The 18598-nt window shown below is 36.8% G+C and overlaps 1 protein-coding gene across 4 annotated transcripts in view; it reads left to right on the top strand.

Annotated features, from left to right (window-relative positions):
- dlc1 (DLC1 Rho GTPase activating protein) overlaps window positions 1-18598 on the top strand; it is a 149772-nt gene that overhangs the window by 111260 nt on the left and 19914 nt on the right. Inside the window, exon 1 of one of the 4 annotated variants that reach the window (XM_067402850.1) lies at window positions 12690-13007. The exons of the other annotated variants lie outside the window; for them this stretch is intronic. Coding sequence (XP_067258951.1) covers window positions 12995-13007 — 13 coding nt within the window. The 5' untranslated portion in view covers window positions 12690-12994. Of the gene's footprint in view, window positions 1-12689; window positions 13008-18598 lie in introns of those variants that run through there. 4 annotated transcript variants of the gene reach the window in all.

The following is an 18598-nucleotide window of genomic DNA, read 5'->3' as shown; positions in this document are numbered from 1 at the left end:
TCCACCTCCAAATCTCTTCATTAAACATCAATTATCTGAAATGGACTATACCTGCTGAAGACTCAAAGGCAACTGAAGCAGCTTGATGAGAATATATATGAGGGCAGAATCAGACATTTCAAGCGAGGGAGATTGATGACAACCTTTTGAATTATTACCAGAGGCCCAGTAGGAGAAGAAGAAAAAAAGGGGAAGGGATCCAAAAATGACTCATGATAATATGAGTTACATAAAAAAAGGCTAAGTCAATTGAGCTGAGGAAAAGTAAACATCACTGTGGCTACTTTATCGTTTGCTCTCATGTTGAACTTTTGATCTTTTTATTTTTTCACCAGCTTCCACGCGCTCACATCTACACAAGCACACACTCATACCCGCTTGTCTCTGCATGTGTCTGCCGACTAAAGCAAACCATCTGTAATCTCTTCTCTCCATGCATGACTAATTGAAAAAATATGAGCCATTATTTGGAGGTGGTGGGTTCATTGCCCACCATGCATACACATTTCTATGAGTGAGTGGTAATGCATGTGTTGCTTTTTCTGCACACATGTGTCTAATGACAGCAACATTTGTTTCATTCGTATCTACACAATAACTCATAAGTGAACAGAACATAAACATTATTATCCAGACCATTAGCACAACTGCAAATGTGGTATTTCTTCTATACAACTATTCAAGGCATCAGATATCATGAACCAACAATCATTATCAATGAATAAGTTACTTTTAAAAGTTTTAAATGTGTTACAATATTGTGTTACTTCCTATAAAAGTAACTAATTGTATTACTTAGTTACTTTTTATCAAAAGTACTGTTACATCACTTTACGTTACTTTGTCTTACCGGGGCTGGGCTTGCTTGCTTATTTGTTTTTAATAACAAAAGAAAAGTATGTTTTTGTCAAATGTAAAGGCCCTTTCAGACCAAAGGTGAAATGAATAAGCCCCAGGCTAAAAGAAATGCAAATTCACGCCTGTACAGTAGAGGGCGCAGCTCAAACAAACCTTTCACTAGTGCTGTCATTCAGGATTGCAGAATAATAAGATGCAGGACAAGTTCAATACTCTCACTTCAGCAATAGGAAAAAAAAAGTAATTAAAGTAATTTTTGATTATTCGTATGGCTGAATTGGATCTCTGAAGGTCAGCAGAAAAGAGATTGGTTAATAAAGTGAGATTAAATACATAAAGTATATTTGTGTTAACATATTTAATTATTGCAGGTTTGCATAATATTCTGAATTTGCATGTCACTGTTTTTATTAATTTTGAGGAATACTGAATCTGTTTTTGTAACACTGAGATGAGTAAATGCATGCTCAAATTTAGTCTAAAACTACAATAACTATCATGTTTACACAGTGCACAAATCCTCTGCACTTACTGCACGTCCCATTATACTAAATTTGAGCTCTTAGAACACTGTTTTGCCAATCGGATTAGAAGGGAACTGTTGCATAATTATATTTTAAGTTCCTTTACTGCTGCATGATTTGAGCATGAGCTTTGAAATCCACCATCAGAAATATTTGTTTTAAATGAAGTATTTATCCAACACTAAGTGCTAAAATTCTGCTCCAGTCACAACGTACATGTTGTATGTACACTTTGAAACACAGCACACACTTCTACAGCAGTTTTTAAAATACTTTATGTGGATTTTAAACTTGAATGAGCAACAAAATGCAGTTGTTTCCCCAACTTAAAGTTAATTTTCCCAAAGTTCACTTGGCTTGGCCTTCAGTGGATTATGGAACATTTGTGAAGTTCAGTAGCCATTCCATCCATAAAGCTCCATAGTTATTATAGTTTCAAAGAGGCCTGTCACTTTCATTGTGGGAAAACTATGCCGTTCGGCCAGCTGAGAACACTCAAGTTGCAGCCGTCTTCTAATATAGCCTCATATAGCCAGGAATGTGAGAACAAGAGATGAAAAAGAGAACTAAAATGAAGTGCAGTAGAGATGTAGTGTACATGTTCAGGGATGTTAGAGTTGCATTTGTCATTAATTCTGTGCCACTGAAAGAAAAATAAAAAACACAAAGCAACACAAGGGATCTGCAGTTTTATCAGTGAAGAATAGATGAACTTCAATCGGGGAAGAACATGTCAGACTGTTTCTTATTGAGGGCTTTCGTAAAAGGTATAGTTTGTCATTATTTACATACCCTCATTTTATTCCAAACACATTAGACTTTCTTTCTTGGCTAATTGGCCAAAGATGAAGTTTAGGTAGATTAGAAGACCAGCTTACAAAACACAAAAGGCATTTCTCAATACTAAGTACACCAAGTTCGGACTTGCGTCCTTGGGAGTTCGTACTTGGCAAGTTCGACTCAGGAGAACCGACTCCTGGATCAGTCAAATGTACAAAGTCAGTGCTCTAGCTACAATGGTAAAGTTAAATAGTCTAAATATATAAAGTTTTGAAACATCACTTTGCCCTCAGCCAAAACGATTTGTCAGGGAACAAATTATAGATTGATAAGACCAAAGATTGCCCGTTAGACAAGACAAATTATATCCCATTTTTAACCACTACAGAGACATTAGAGTCAGCGGCAAATGTCAGAAGGAGTAGCCAAAGTAAGGGTGTTCTCAGCTGGGTACATGAGTGTTGAGAGCCCGGTGATAGTCTGGATCTCACAACTCCAAAAATGTCCGATAAAATTTTCAAATAGGTGCTATCTTTATCAATTAACCACAGATTTGAGCTTTAAATTAATACAGTGGGTACGGAAAGTATTCAGACCACCTTAAATGTTTCACTCTTTGTTATATTGGAGCCATTTGCTAAAATCATTTAAGTTTTTTTTTCCTCATTAATGTACACACAGCACCCCTTATTGACAGAAAAACACAGAATTGTTGACATTTTTGCAGATTTATTAAAAAAAGAAAAACTGAAATATCACATGGTCCTAATTATTCAGTCCCTTTGCTCAGTATTTAGTAGAAGCACCCTTTTGATCTAATACAGCCATGAGTCTTTTTGGGAAAGATGTCATGTTGTTTTTCACACCTGGATTTGGGGATCCTCTGCCATTCCTCCTTGCAGATCCTCTCCAGTTCTGTCAGGTTGGATGGTAAACTTTGGTGGACAGCCATTTTTAGGTCCATTTTTAGGTTTTCTCCACACATACCGCTTAGAATTAAGGCCAAAAAGTTCTATCTTGGTCTCATCAGACAAGAGAATCTTATTTCTCACCATCTTGGCAAACTCCATGCCTGCTTTCATGTGTCTTGCACTGAGGAGAGGCTTCTGTCGGGCCACTCTGCCATAAAGCCCCGACTGGTGGAGGGCTGCAGTGATGGTTGACTTTTTACAACTTTCTCCCATTTCCCGACTACATCTCTGGAGCTCAGCCACAGTGATCTTTGGGTTCTTCTTAACCTCTCTCACCAAGGCTCTTCTCCCCCGATAGCTCAGTTTGGCGGGATTCTGGTCGTCCCATACGTCTCCCATTTAAGGATTATGGAGGCCCCTGTGCTCCTAGGAACCTTAAGTGTAGCAGATTTTTTTTTTTTTTTGGTAACCTTGGCCAGATCTGTGCCTTGCCACAATTCTATCTCTGAGCTCTTCAGGCAGTTAATTTGACCTCATGATTCTCATTTGCTCTGACATGCACTGTGAGCTGTAAGGTCTTATATAGACAGGTGTGTGGCTTTCCTAATCAAGTCCAATCAGTATAATCAAACACAGCTGGACTCAAATGAAGGTGCAGAACCATCTCAAGGATGATCAGAAGAAATGGACAGCACCTGAGTTAAATATATGAGTGTCACAGCAAAGGGTCTGAATACTTAGGACCATGTGATATTTCAGTTTTTTAATAAATCTGAAAAAATGTAAACAATTCTGTGTTTTTCTGTCAATATGGGGTGCTGTGTGTACATTAATGAGGAAAAAAATGAACTTAAATGATTTTAGCAAATGGCTGCAATATAACAAAGAGTGAAAAATATAAGGGGGTCTGAATACTTTCCGTACCCACTGTATATTCTCACCTGAAAAACTCAATTTCATGACATAACAGTAGTATTTTTAAATTATGCGAGTTTTCTTCTCTACTATTGACACTTGTTGGTTAGTGCGAGATGCACTCTGGGATACCTGGCTGACACAAGTCCACACAAGTCACCTCTCAATGCATCCTCTTTAAAAGGGGGTGGATCAAGAGCACTTCCGGGATTTGAACTATACTTGGCTAGATGTGAACTTTGAATTGGAACAGAATTGGCAGCGACTGATGACATTTCACAAGTTCACAAGTTCACAAGAACACAAGTACAGACAAGAACGCATAATGAGAAATGGCCAAAATAGGCTGGTCTTTTTAGCTTGGTGATAGCTTGGAAAAGTTATTTCGTGACCAAGAAAGATGTTGTCTGTCTTGGTCACATTTCATTGTTTGATGATTTTTTTTTTTTTGTGAGGGAAATACAGTCATTTTAATGGGAATCGATACGATCAGGAATTTTGCAAAAGATTTCTCACTCAGATTTCGACATTGGTTTGATTTGGTCTTGCAAATTCACTGTAAAAATTAATTTTTGTAGCGAACTAACAAACTTTGGACACTTGAATGGCTTTTCTGAGGTAAATACATGACATATTGTTCACAAGCTTTCATTGGTGTCTTTACACCGTTGAAACTGATTGAGCGAGATATGACCATTTCAGTAAGTTGTACTGTATCTTTCAACATACCTTTAGATATTTACCTGTAGGGTAAATCACATTAAAGGGATAGTTTTAATATGTAATAATATAATAAACTCTGGATTACTTTGGGAATGCCTAAAAGTGTTGCATGTAAAGTTGTAAAGAACTCCTGTGGAGGACAGTGGTTTATTTGATTCACACCTCAAGAAGGTAAAGTATTTCTGGTGTACATGGCTAAGTTAGCCAAGACATACAGTCTAAATGTGGATTCAACATTATTATATTGTCAGTATTGAATCATGTTTATCAAGTCTATCAAGTAAAAATGCATAAACATTATAATTTTCCTTCCAATAGTTGCTAACTTCATTAAAATACTTAGTAGCCTGTAACCTTAACTGACTTTCTCACGCATGTACAGTACTGTATGCTTGTTTCTTCAGTGAACGCCATGCCTGACTCATCTCTTCATGGCTGATGGCCTGTGAATACCACCTCTGTTATCGCAAAACATTTGTTGGCCATTTTCTGGGCACGCATGTGGCATTGCAACACATGCTTAGACATAAATCATCTTTCATACACGTACATTCACCTTTTAACCCCCATTATGGGCAAATATTCTAAATCTCAGACTTGTCAAAATCCATTGACTCCATGTTGGAGAGAGTCAATCTCAGTCATCTCCCTCAGGGCCTCTTGGATTCCAGACAGCTTCTGAGGAGAGCCAGAAGTTCTCCATCTCTGCACTCTGTATATATCTCCATAACAGCTGTGTACACTAATGCCTCTGATACACGTAAGACCGCTTAGCTCATGGAAAAATCAGGAATGGATTGGGGAGCTGCCAAAGCAACCAGTTATAAATTACGTTACCTTCTGAAAATGTAGGGAAATTTTGCAAGTCAGCAAATCTATTATCAAAATGTCTGTTTAAAATTATAGGTAAAGCTGAGAGTTTATTGCTAATTACATTGATAAAATTGAAGATTTGATTGCATATCCAGATGTCAGTTCAGAATTGTAGAAAATGGAAATAAATCAATGAATTCATGTTAAACTGCTGTTCAAATGTTTGGAGTCAGTAAGTTTTTTTTTTTTTTTTGTGAAAGAAAGAAATTATTTTATTCAGCAAGGTTGATTTCCATTTCAAATAAATGTTTTTTTTTTTTTTTTTTTTTTTTTTTTAAATAAATCAACAGTGGTTTGAAAATTGAATGATATTGTGTGTCTAAAAATAATGATGTCTTAATGAATTTATTCCTACAAGTTATATTGATCTGTTAATATAAACACTGGAATGAATCATGGCTATTACCTGTAACATCAAAGTATTAGATGATTGGTAACTCTTTTACACTAAGGTCTCATTTGTAAACATTAGTTAACTAAAACTTTGAGTCAGGGAAAATGCAGAAAGTGAGGTGTGAATCACTTTGCAGTAGTTTTATAGATTAAACAAGAAGGTAATTCAGAATGTGAAAGTAAAGGCAAGCAAATGTAACAGCTTTTCAAACAAAGCTTCCCTCCATCTCGTTTGCTCGGATGTTTGTCATTGCCTACTTTGCATGAGCGCCCACTACTGGCGGAACCCTTGCAATGGAACACTCTAAGCCCTTGATCACTTGGAATCCACAATGGAGCTGATTATTATTTACTTTTTTTTTTTTTTCCTTATAAATTTGTTTTATGCACCATTCTATAGGCCTGCTTGGGTTGTTTAAGAAAAAATACTCAAATGAAAATGATAACGATACAATAAACTATAACAGTCAGCTTAAGGTAGCTACTAGTATTATGCAGTTAAATGTCAAATTAACTCCAATATCATACACTAGAGTTGTGTGGGGTGGGGGTAATTTAAGCGTGATTTGCTGTGACGTCACAATCATGTTGCATTGTGGTCTATGGATCTGCCTGAAGTGTACATATAGAGTGCCCCAGGGATGACGCGTTTTTGTAGGCCAACCCGGAAGTTAGCAGCGCACGGGTTCCCTCGACTGAAAGCCTATTCATTTTTCCCATAGACTTTTGGAAAATCGCAGAAAATAAGCTCTGTGTTTAACAAAGGGTTATGACACTTACATGTTTTGTCTATCAAGATAATCTTTACAAGTTAACACAACATTTATATATTTTGAAGCCTAAATAAAGTCGTCAGATATAAAAGGCTAACAGTAGGCTATAAACGGACTACAGCACACCATGGTCGCGGATCAACGTCGTCACCACCAAGCGTCCTCAAACTGTATTTAAAAAACAACTCTATTTAAAAACATGCTCACTGATTATATATGCGCTGTGTATGAATACTTACCCACTTTTTCATGAGAAATGCTGTCCAAATGTCCTGTTTGTCATGACGACGTCTAAAGTCCCCGCCAAAAGAAGTAGTCCCTTTTAGCAATTTGTTAGTCATCCCTGGGGCACTCTATTGGGTAGACTCGCTCCCTTGGTCAAAATCAAGGGGTCAAAGTTTCATTCAAATAACTTCCCTCATCCCCCTGACGAAGGTGAACGCACTTCAAAATAGAGGCGGGGATTCCCCCAGGGGAAAGTGCTTAGGGAAATTTGCGAGTGTATGTCTAAAAGTGGAGTTAAATGCAGTCAAGGGGACTGAGGAAACAGGAAGAACACATGAACTGTAATTAAATTAAAATCAAAATAAGAGTCTTTGAACAAAAATAGTTGTGACATTAACTACATTAGTTAGCATGAACTAGGAATGAACAATTCTTTTAGAATTTATTAGACTTAGTTAATGTTAATTTCAACATTTACTAGTATATGTTTAAGCACAAAAGTTATCTATTAACATCTATCTATTAGTCATGCACTCAGAACTTGACCAAACAATGATCCGCTGTATTTTTATTAACTAACATTAGCAATGAAAATATATTGCTCATTGCTAGTTTTTTAGTTAATTAATGCATTAACTTGAACAATTAAGAACTTATTAAACTGGATGATCTTACTTAAAAAAAAGTATTTCATAAACATAAACAGGTAAACATCTATAAATGAGCATTTTATGATTTATAGTGTAAAAATAAGGCAGCGACTATTTACACTAAGTGCAAATAGCGATATATGCTATTTACACAAAGTGAAAATAGCATACATTATTAGCTATATATGCTATTTACACTAAGTGCAAATAGCTGTAGATGCTATTTATACTAAGTGAAAATAGCAGTATTCTATTTACATTAAGTTAATTAGCAGCATTTTCTTAGTGATATGCTATTTACTCTATAGTGAAAATTGCGAAAGATTTACACCATGTGAAAGTAGTTCTTTGCAATAAGAGTAAATAGTAATTAGATGCTATCTATAATTTATTTTGGCAGATGCTATTTGTACATCAGTATTTTTGTAACAGGATGCAATAATATCATAAGAGTGTAAATGATTATATTTATTAAAATTATAAATGGATGCTGCCTTACTAGGATAATAAAAACCCTCCCTATACACTTTCCCCATATGTTTGTGTGGAAGTGGAAGAGGCTGAGTAAGAACAGTAAGAACAGGGTAAGAGTTCCCAGTGTGTGTTTGTGGCTTTTTCCTGTTTTTATCCTCTGGATATTAAAGCTGGCACATTCTGTACATACATATCCAGCTTATGTCTGATGAAATACAGTATGTACTAATGCACAAGGTCCCTATTTGTTTAGCATACACAATCACAAACAAAAATACATCAGCTTACTTCCACTGCTTAAATATGTGGCGTGTAAATGCTCACGCTCACACCTGCTCAGTTCTATTTCTGATTGTTTTGAGCCTGTGCTGGTTTATATATAGCTGATAATAACAATTGTATTCTTCTGTAGCTTCCCCCTTGTCTTACTTTGGGATTCACTTGTGGCCTGTTGTGAATGCACACAAATACATTCAAATATTTATTTGCTACAGTCTTTTGTATTATAGAATAAGAACTAGCCTATATGAACTAATATAGCAAATAAACATGTCACATTCACTCACATATAAATACAAATTTCTAAATTATCAGCGCTCGTCATATTTCTGTTTCTGTGGAAGGCAAAGCATTGTGGGAGTAAAAGTACAGGATCCGGTGAATTTCAGACAGTGCTAGGGTGGCGTCTCTTACATGCTCCTTTAATTTGCAATAGCACCCTGCTAAATATAATGTCCACTAAATATAATTTCAGTTCAGGCCATTTCCAGTGTCCTTTTCTGTGCATCACATTTTTAGCAGTTGGAATTTTTTGCTCAAACCATTGGTGAAATTTTAAGCTCACTTAAACATTGTCTCGGTTATTGGCGGCTGTCACAGTTGTGTTGATTTTGGATTTTGTTTTCGTTTGCACTGTTTTCAGCCTGAGTTTGTTTTCATGGTTATTCATTTGATCTTATCATTTGGTTCAGCTGTGTTCACCTCATTATCCTGTGTCTATAAGTTCTAGTGTTTTCATTTTTGAGTTGTCCGGTGTCGTCTATGTTTGACTTGTGTTGCCTTATTCTCTTGGAATATATTGTGAATACTATTATTAAACTCTGAACCTTCATCTTCGTGTATTGATACAGTGCAAGTTTGTGACACCAGCACACACAAAATGTGGAAATAGTTCACCCAAAAATGAAAATACCTCACCTGTTGAGTAATAAAAACTCCATCTCCTCGTCGCCTTTATAACATTTCAAATTCCTCAGTTCTCGCTGCCATTGCAAATGTTGATTCTTGTTTTATTACAAGCTCTGTCTTGTTCTCTTTCTGCCAGCAGACTCTCCTCTGTTCAGCATTTTTATTTTTTATTTTTTAAACTGGTGATTCCCTGGAGTTTTGAGATTAAGCCTGCTTCATTAACCTTTCTGGCTCATTGACAGCTAACATGTGCCACTCCCACACCATATATGAGTCAAAGTAGCCCTAGCAACTTTCTCTGTTCACGGATATGACGAGACATGCATGGGTGCATGATGTGTATGCATTGTATACGTGAAAACCATCCTGCTAGGTGTAAAATATAAATACTTATAATAGGCTTACCATAGTGAATCAGACAAAAACAAATTTTGAAAGAAGGATTGAAAATGTATTCACTTGTTTAATTTTGTTCATTTCGAACCAAAAAAAAAAAAAAAAAAAAAAAAAGTTTAATAGTGTACCTTTAACAATGAAATGGTTTTATGTTGGGAGAAAATGATTGCCAGGGTGGAGTGAAAGAATAAGAGGTGCAGACATACAGATGACAGACAGAGATGGAAAAGAGGGATGAAACTGGTGAATCAGCTTCAAAACCACACACATCTCTCACTCAGTCTCTCTGGCATGTCTGAATGCAGTTGCTGAATTTCTGGAGAGTGAGGAATAAAGGCTGAGGTAGAGATTCCACAAGTAATGCAGTTTCCCCTTTAATAACCTCATAAGTTTTTCCTTGCGAGTCACACATTCTGCACTATTTTACAGACCTGGACAAGAGAAATTAAAGTATGCTTAGCATAGTAGACTTACATACTATATATATGTATACTATAAACATATATATCTATATATATATATATATATATATATATATATATATATATATATATATATATATATATATATATATATATATATGAAGAGTTCAGATGCAAAAGCCTCTAAGTGCCGTCTGAAATTTTCTTCTAAAATGAGCATTTTTTATCAAGCTTGTATGTTTAGGTTCAGTAATTTCACTTTAATGTCAATTAATAGGTCATTTTCATTGCCATTAAAATGAATTAACTGAACATAAACATACAAGCTTGATAAAAATGCTCAGTTTAGAAGAAAATTTCAGATGGCGTAGGACGTATAAGCATTTTGAACTGCAATAGTTACACTTTCTTCATAAGTTTAATACGGAAGGCGGTATTTTACTTTATAACTTTATACTTTAGAAATATGGATGTTTTTTTCTCACGCAAATGGATCACTTCGCTTTAGAAGGCCTTTATTAACCCCTCAAAGTCGTGTGTATAATAGATGGATGCACTTACTTCAGCTTCATACAATTGTTGGTCCTGCTCACTGCCATTATAAAGCTTGGATGCGTCAGGATATTTATTAATATAACTCCGATTGTGTTCATCAGAAAGAAGAAAGTCATATACACCTATATGGATTGAGGGTGAGTAAAGCTTGGGGTAATTTTCATTTTAAAGTGAACTAATCCTCTAAGTGAGTATTAGGTCTCCATTCTTTGTCATCATTTTAATTGAACCAGCAAAAGGAAGTGAACGTGACTTTCTTTTGACTTCTAAAGCAGGAAGCTTCAGAGAGGACCATAAGATTGTTTGATCTCAATAAGTACTCCTCACACAATAGAAGGTCTTGCTCTGCTGTGCAAAGCTACTGTTGCACCTATGAGCGTGCGTGCGTGCGTGCGGGAAGAGACGAGGATCAGGGACGCCTGTTGATGGGGCTTGTTGGAATTACCATAGCAGAACAGACTCATTGTCTTCCCCTTTCACAACATCATGTCCCACAATAGCGGCTTTCAAACGGCCCCACTACTTAATGAAGACCTCTAATGATATGCTAACGTCGCGCCGTTTTAATTGCAGTTTAAAGTAGTTAAGTACGAAACAATGTCGTACAGCCAAATGAACAGTAGGCTATTCAAACCCACTCTCACTTTTGGATGATTTGAATTTCTCTTAAAAAGAGAAAGAGAGACAGACATTTTAGATTAGACTAAATGGCTAAAGACGGGAAAGGACGTCGACCAGTAAATCAAAAATATTTTTTTAGCAGACTTGATGAAGAGTGCGATTTATTTAAATAATTTAGTTTTGCGCGCATTGGTAACTACATTAAGACGTTTCTTTATTTTAATATAGGCTATCATAATTAGTTGGATATTAATTAACAATATAGCCCAATAATAGCAATAATAATAATATAATAATATTATTATTTTAATTCGTATTAATCGGACGTAAACCATCCAGGTAGACTACTATTTAAAAGCATCTGGACTGTTAAATAAATCAATTTTCACTTTCTGTTCTGTAACGATAGCTCCAGTAGCTTATGTAGTGATCTGTGAAATTGAGAAGAGAACCGCACTTTCCCCTTTACTGCCAGTACAAGAATACTTAATAACATTAATAATAAACATTTCAGTTTATGGGATTTTAGTTTTCGCGGTTTGGTAAGATTGATTAATGTAGTCCGACGAATTCACTGTTTTGATCCACTGTTTTTGAATAATTAAAAAATGGAATCGGAAGACGTCCGTGTAAAATGTACTATTTAGTGAATCGATAACATAGCCTGTATTATGTTATCGATTCATTAAATAGAAAATAGCCTACAATTTGTTAGATGCGTTCCTGGGTCAGTATATTTAGTTGATCCTGGAACAACATTCCAGTCTGAAAATTTAGTCTTAACCCTATTCCTCCCCCTAAACCTACCCATAGGTTATCCCAAAAATCAGAGAGAAAGATGAATAACACTGATGTAGAAGCACCAATTCATGATTTTAAGCCTAAACTTTACATAATCTGTAAACTTGTCCCTCAAATCTGATTGGTTGATTTGAATGTTGTTCCAGGATCAATAGAAATATTGACCCAGGAACATGTTGAACTCAGCAAAATCAGGTTATGCGTTCCGGCACGTCTTCATCAGTGTGCACAGGAACGGTTAATGCTGCAAACGTCATGAATATCATTGCTGTAGCTATTTAAAATATATATTTCTTATAATGTAAATTATGTCTTACAAGTTTAATGTCTTGTATTTCATTTGTTTATCTTAAACATTGTTATTTGCCTATTAACATTTTGATTATTTTCCTGTCACTAATTTTATTCTGTGCATAATTCTATGGAAGTATGGTAGACTCTAAACATGCCAATAAAGTAAGCTTTGGAAATTGAATGATAGCTCCACCTCCCCGTCTAGAGCAGCGAAAGCCCACCTGAGGCTGTCCTGGGTGGGGAGGTGGAGCGTTCTCCCAGCCTCCCATTCCTAAACAGTGAATCAGTCTGTTCATTCACATTCACACGCGGGACAGTCCGTTCACAGGCGTTTCAAACACAGCTCTCTCGTGGAGTGAGGAATTTTTTGCTCTGGGCAGACAGGAAAGGAAATCAGTCATGGATTTATTATTTTGCTCTTTGGTCTTTGGACCTTCTATAAACGTTATTTAGTTCGGAGGAACTTTTTTTTTTCTTTTTTTTGACTTATAGAATTTGCGAATTCCCTTCGTAGGCTATTGGAATACTATGCGAGCTTCTCTGTAATGTTGGAATAAAACGAAGAGGACTCGTGAAGCATATCGCACCGGGACTCTCGCGATTTATAGAAAACACAACATGATCCTTACTCGTAAGTAGACCTACTTATGTTTAATAATAACAACCCTGTTTAATTTTAAATCATCTACCTTGTCTCTCTGTTGAGTTCTTTAGACGCAGTGTCCAATTCAATGAATCACTTTCATTGGTGTTTTAAACTTTGTGTGTCATTTGGTGGCACCTAAATCGAAATGGATTATTAGATGCCGCAAAATCAATCTATGAATGTCATATCAAATATTAAACGACAGAAACAATCTTTTTACTGGCTGACTTTAAGTATATCTGACATTGATAAGAGTCATATTGTTAAGAGCTAGCTACATTTTGTTTATCTGAAGTCCATTATAGACTGTGCTTTTAATGGAAGTGGTAGTAGTGGCTATACTAATGCAAAACTGCTTGATTTCAGAAAAAATCCAATTGTATTTTGTAGTTGCATGCTGTTGTATTTACGTTCAACTTCAGCTAATGTCTTTCCGGAAACTTGCCAGTTTTGGGTCCTATAGGTTGCAAGTTCGAACCCTGCAGACTGCAATCCAGCTGCCACTATACTGAACCATTCGGATAGTTAAAATATTTCTGCATTATCGTCCAACAATGAAATGATTGTAATGGACATCATAAATAAATGCGCAAAACTTATTTTTATTGAATGTCATTTGAGGGTACATTTAAACATGTTTTGTGTCAGAGCATGATTCGAACTGTTTAAGGTGTAGAAGTGGATATGGTAGGCTATGTTAAATATTGAATGATGTATTCCGTTGTAGATTTTAATCTCTTCCTTAAGTTTAGAGTTGCAGTTATTTGGGTGGTGCGTATGATACGTTTCACGCGCTGCTGGCGCTCCAGGCTGTCCGATAAGTAGCCTAATCTCCCCTCGCGCTCCCCGACACGTCTCCATTGGTTTTACGTTGATTTCACATAGTTTGAGGAGAGTGTTTCGTCAGTGTTGGTCTTCGCTTTCATTCATTCAGAGACTTGAGGAAGGTTGTGCTTAAATCTGGCATTGCAAAAGAGTGCGCTGTGGTCCCCCGAAGGCGCATTCGTGTATCTTTTCTTCTGTTGAGGGGTGGCTGTCGGAACCATATTTTTACGTAGGCTAAGTATAGTGGTGTTTTAAAACAGAGCTTTAGTAGCCAAGACAAAGTTAGATTAAAAGCTAGCCAGAATGCGCTAAATAGACACTGTCAGAAGTAGAGATCACCTGAGGAGGTAACCATAGCAACAGTGCGCTGCAGCTGTTTGAGCGTTTTCTGTAGGATCACTGTTGGACTAATACAATAATAATAATAACAATAATAAACATTAGTAGCGACATTACCTCGTTATTTATACATTTACACATCACAAATCTAAATCTAATGAAACTAAACTTAAAAAATTAAAAAAAAAAAAAAAAAAAAAAACCATTTTAATTAATTTACAGTTTACATTGCAAGGGTCACCAAAGGACAATTTGGGTTGCTCAAGATGAGATAAAGTTTGTTCTTCTTTTTACTGAGAGAAAATTAAGCCCCCTTAAAATCATAGGCCCACATGACTATAACTCATAACTATGAGAATTTCACTCAGTTGATTGATCTCAGATCTTTTGCCATGCTCAGAATCGCAACCTCTTTTTAGCATTTCTGCAGCATTTTAAAGTATATATTATGTTGTTGTAGGAGGCTCCATGTCTTTTTTTTTTTTTTTTTTTTCCCTTAGCAGAGGTTGATAAACTTGGGTTCATGTTAACTCCAGATGATAAGGCAGTAAGCAGGTCAGTTAGAAGTCAAAGGAAAGAATGTCATGCTTAAAACATGTCACTTTGAAAAAGATATACATGCACCACCTCATAATCTAAGGTCATGGTTTTGGTGAACTTAATGGACTCACATAAGTAAAGAGCCTTGAAACTCATACACACATTTTTAAATGCTCCACATGGCTCCCAAATCCACTGAAACCTTCAAATAAAAAAAATAAAAAAAATATTCTGGAAGGTTTTTGGCCACAAATCTCCTTTATTGCCTCCTGAGAACTGTCTGACTGCTAGATTTTCATCTATAAAGGTAAAGAATAAGTTTGTGTATAAGAAGCCCTCTGTAATATTAGAGGAGGGTCTTTCTTTCTTCACCTCTTAAGTAATCTTTTGATCATAGATGAAATGGATAGGGTGACATATCATTGAGCGTATCTAATCATCTGACCTGAGATCAGCCTTGCGTTACACAAAGTGGCCAGTCACCAGACCTGGCCAAGCTGGCTCTAGGTCAGTGATAGCTAATGTTTAAAACTGTCAGAGAGTCCAAGACAGACATAAATGGACCCATCTGGCAAAGTGTGTGTAGGTGGCTATAGGATAGTGGTGTTGAGTGACTGTGATAATGGTGTAACCCCATGATGATCATGATCCCCTGTGTTTGTGACCAGATGGAGGGGATCTTCTCATTTTCAGAGCTACCTGTCTCTCACTCTCTACCCCCATATGTCTGTATAAGGCCATGCCAAAATATGATATGCGTGATCCTCAATAAATGATGTATGACTGCTCTTGATCTGCAGATTTAAGGTTTATGTGTGGAAAGATGAATGATAAAGAGCTTAGTGTCTTGGAGGCAATTTAGCGAGTAGGACATCAGGTCACATGAAACATTGATAAAATTCCTTCTAGTTCCGCTCAAAGACAAATATTGATGTTTGTGTGCTGTTCATTTGAAACAAGGACTCTTTAACTAGAATAGCACAGCTTCAAAAAGCCTTAAAAATGAACCCACATACACTTTAATCCAGGAAATGACATTTAATTTGGGTTCGCTCTAAAAATGTAAGGTTATTATTGACATTGAGAGTTCAATGAAGAACCTTTCCATTACACAAAAGGTTCTTTATAGTGGAAAAGAGCTCTTCATATTAAAATGCTCTTCACAATAAGCAAAAAAAAAAAAAAAAAGGTTCCTTTAAGAACTGACCACAGGTTCTTCGGGGAACCTATTTTTTTTCTTCTAATATATGGCATTACTGTGGAAACCCCCTTTTGGAAACTATCTTTAAGAGTGTTGGATTCTGGTTCCAGAGTAGAAAGGTCTTTCTACACAAACTCGCTTGCGCACACACGTATTCATACACACAGGTTCCACCTCCTCCCTCCCATGCTGAGGAACCATCGGCCAGCGATTGTGAGAACTTCCTGTGACAGGAAAAAGAGGACGAGGAGGAGAGAGAAAAGAGGAGGAAGAAGAAAGGGAGGAGGAAGGGTAATTTTAGAAGCATCAATAAAGGTCCAGCTAGCAGGAATTCAACTTTAGCCGGGTTCATAGGACGTTCTCCCAAGAGATTACGCCTGTCTGTCTTTCTCCGGGTCTGGAGGCTGTAGTCTGCCTCTTTGTCTTGTCTGTCTCTTTTTTTATTTCCCCCTCTCTCATCAACATATATCAAAAATGTTCATTCATTAGATAAAAACGGAGGCATTAGGTGGAGACAATATTGTATGCTTTGATGAAATGAGAATGCACAAAGGCACATGTTTCTTTGACGGATGCCGCCTAGACATCCTGTGTGCTTGAATCAGGTCACCGTGGCATTGCAGAGGTCACAGGTCATGCATTCAGTATAGGTGGCTGGCACCAAGATATGAAACAGATGGATTGTAGATTAAGGCTGATGCAGAGAGGAAAAGAGATGGGAGGGGGTGGTGATAACTGTTGGCTCCCTTGTATTTGCACTGTTTTACAATACTAAATCAAAACTATTTGATAAAATAACATGGTTTTCAGTAACTTTGTTGATGATCTGATGTGTTTTTTGTTCTACCAACAGCATTGTTAATGGATAATATTGTTTTACTCTAATAAATATTGTATAAAATCAATTTTTATGTCAATTCTTGACAATTTGTTGGACATCTAATTTGCTATTTTTAAATATTATTATATAACGACATTATATTGACCATCACCCTTCATGGATTTGGCAACTCTGCCACCATCGGTCAACCACTAAGTGACTTTCACTTTGATTCTTAATGATGTCACTTGTATAACGTCACATCTATGAAATAGTGACTTATATAGTCCTTCTGGGATATTTTTTTATTTTTTTATTTTTGGCTTGGAAACATACTGTGAGTCATATTAAGAGGAAAAAGTGTTAAAACATCCAGCTCTGTGAAGTAATACTGACGTCAATCTGGCTTTCAACACAATGTTAATTCAGTTGCTCAATCTGTGTGTGTGTTTGTAACTGAAATGTAGTTTCTTTTAAATATAAATGCATGTACTTTACAATCAAGAAAGAATCAAAGGCTGTTTACTTTACTGGGGAGGTTCAACCTATTTCTCGTTTTCTCTGAGGTCGAACGTTCGACATTCCATGTGTGTGTTACAGGATGTAAGGCGTTCTCTGTGTTTGTGTTGGCGCTGAAGGCCTCCATTATCTGGCCTTGAACAAAAGGAGGTGTGTCCTCCAAAGTGACCATGACAACCGTGGAATGAACCACTCTTATTGGCTTCCCTTCGGCCAAGGGAAGTGTGGTCGCCGCCTGGCGCGGGGATCCGCACAGACTTGCGGGGAGAGCACAGGATGCGACGTGCGCACACAAACAAAAAAAAAAACCTCTACACTTGCAGCCCATATTCGAAAATTAAGCATGGATGTGTATACTGCTTTGAGTGCTGAGATAGCGAAAAAACAGTGTATCAACAGCCTGTGCTCATCTACGTGACATCCAGTGGTGTGAGAGAGTGTGAAACAACTTCTCAAGTGTGTTTATACTTATCTATCTTCATAAAGACAGCATGTTTGAGAGTGTTTTGGGTGTAGAGCTGTGATGAATGTATCCTGTACTGCGCTTAGTGAGTTTACCTCTTGTAAATGTACTCAAAGAGAAAGAAAAGTCTCAAATTAGATCACTTCAATATCTCAATTGCTTCTTCTAGAGATTAAAGAAAGAGTAATGTTTCTCGTTTCATGAGGTGCAGTCACATGAGCAAAATGTCAGCAGAATTTTGCAGGCAAAAACGTCTATTGTCCATTGTCAAGCGTGTGAAGATGTATCAAATCGTGTAAAGTCAGTTTCAAACAAAGCAGCTTTCTGTTGCTTAACGCAGTATATTCATCTTATACACAAGCAAAATCTGTGTGGGGAACTGTTTTCACCCTCGTGTGAAACTCCTGATCATACAGAATCCTATGGGAATGACAAGATTTTGCTCACAAAATTTCAATGAGCAATGTTAAATGTGACCGTACCTTTAGATCAGTGTTCCTGGAGGGACCACAACAGTACACATTTTGGATGTTTCCCCTATCTGACCTATCCAATTCAGGTCTTGGAGTCTCTACTAATGAGCTGATGAGTTGATTCAGATGTGTTTGAGTAGGAAAAGCTTTAAAATGTGTAGTTTTTGGGTGCCTTCAGGAACAGGGTTCAGAAACAATGTCTTAGACAGCTCTTCTGAGAAAAGGCTCCAGTAATCTCATATGTCTCTGCATGATTTTTGTGATGCCGTCTCTAGTAAGAAAGCCTTATTTACCATTGGTGTCAGACAGGCACCTGTGTGATAGCGGCCCATTGTGACCAGGCAGGGGTGGGGGCACCTTGCTGATAAAAGGAGAAGCCAGTCGGTGAGACACTGC

The sequence above is a fragment of the Chanodichthys erythropterus genome, chromosome 12 (genome assembly GCF_024489055.1).
Source record: "Chanodichthys erythropterus isolate Z2021 chromosome 12, ASM2448905v1, whole genome shotgun sequence".
Taxonomy (NCBI): domain Eukaryota; kingdom Metazoa; phylum Chordata; class Actinopteri; order Cypriniformes; family Xenocyprididae; genus Chanodichthys; species Chanodichthys erythropterus.
Note: the sequence above shows the minus strand (reverse complement) of the source record. Positions and strands in the feature narration are given on the sequence as shown.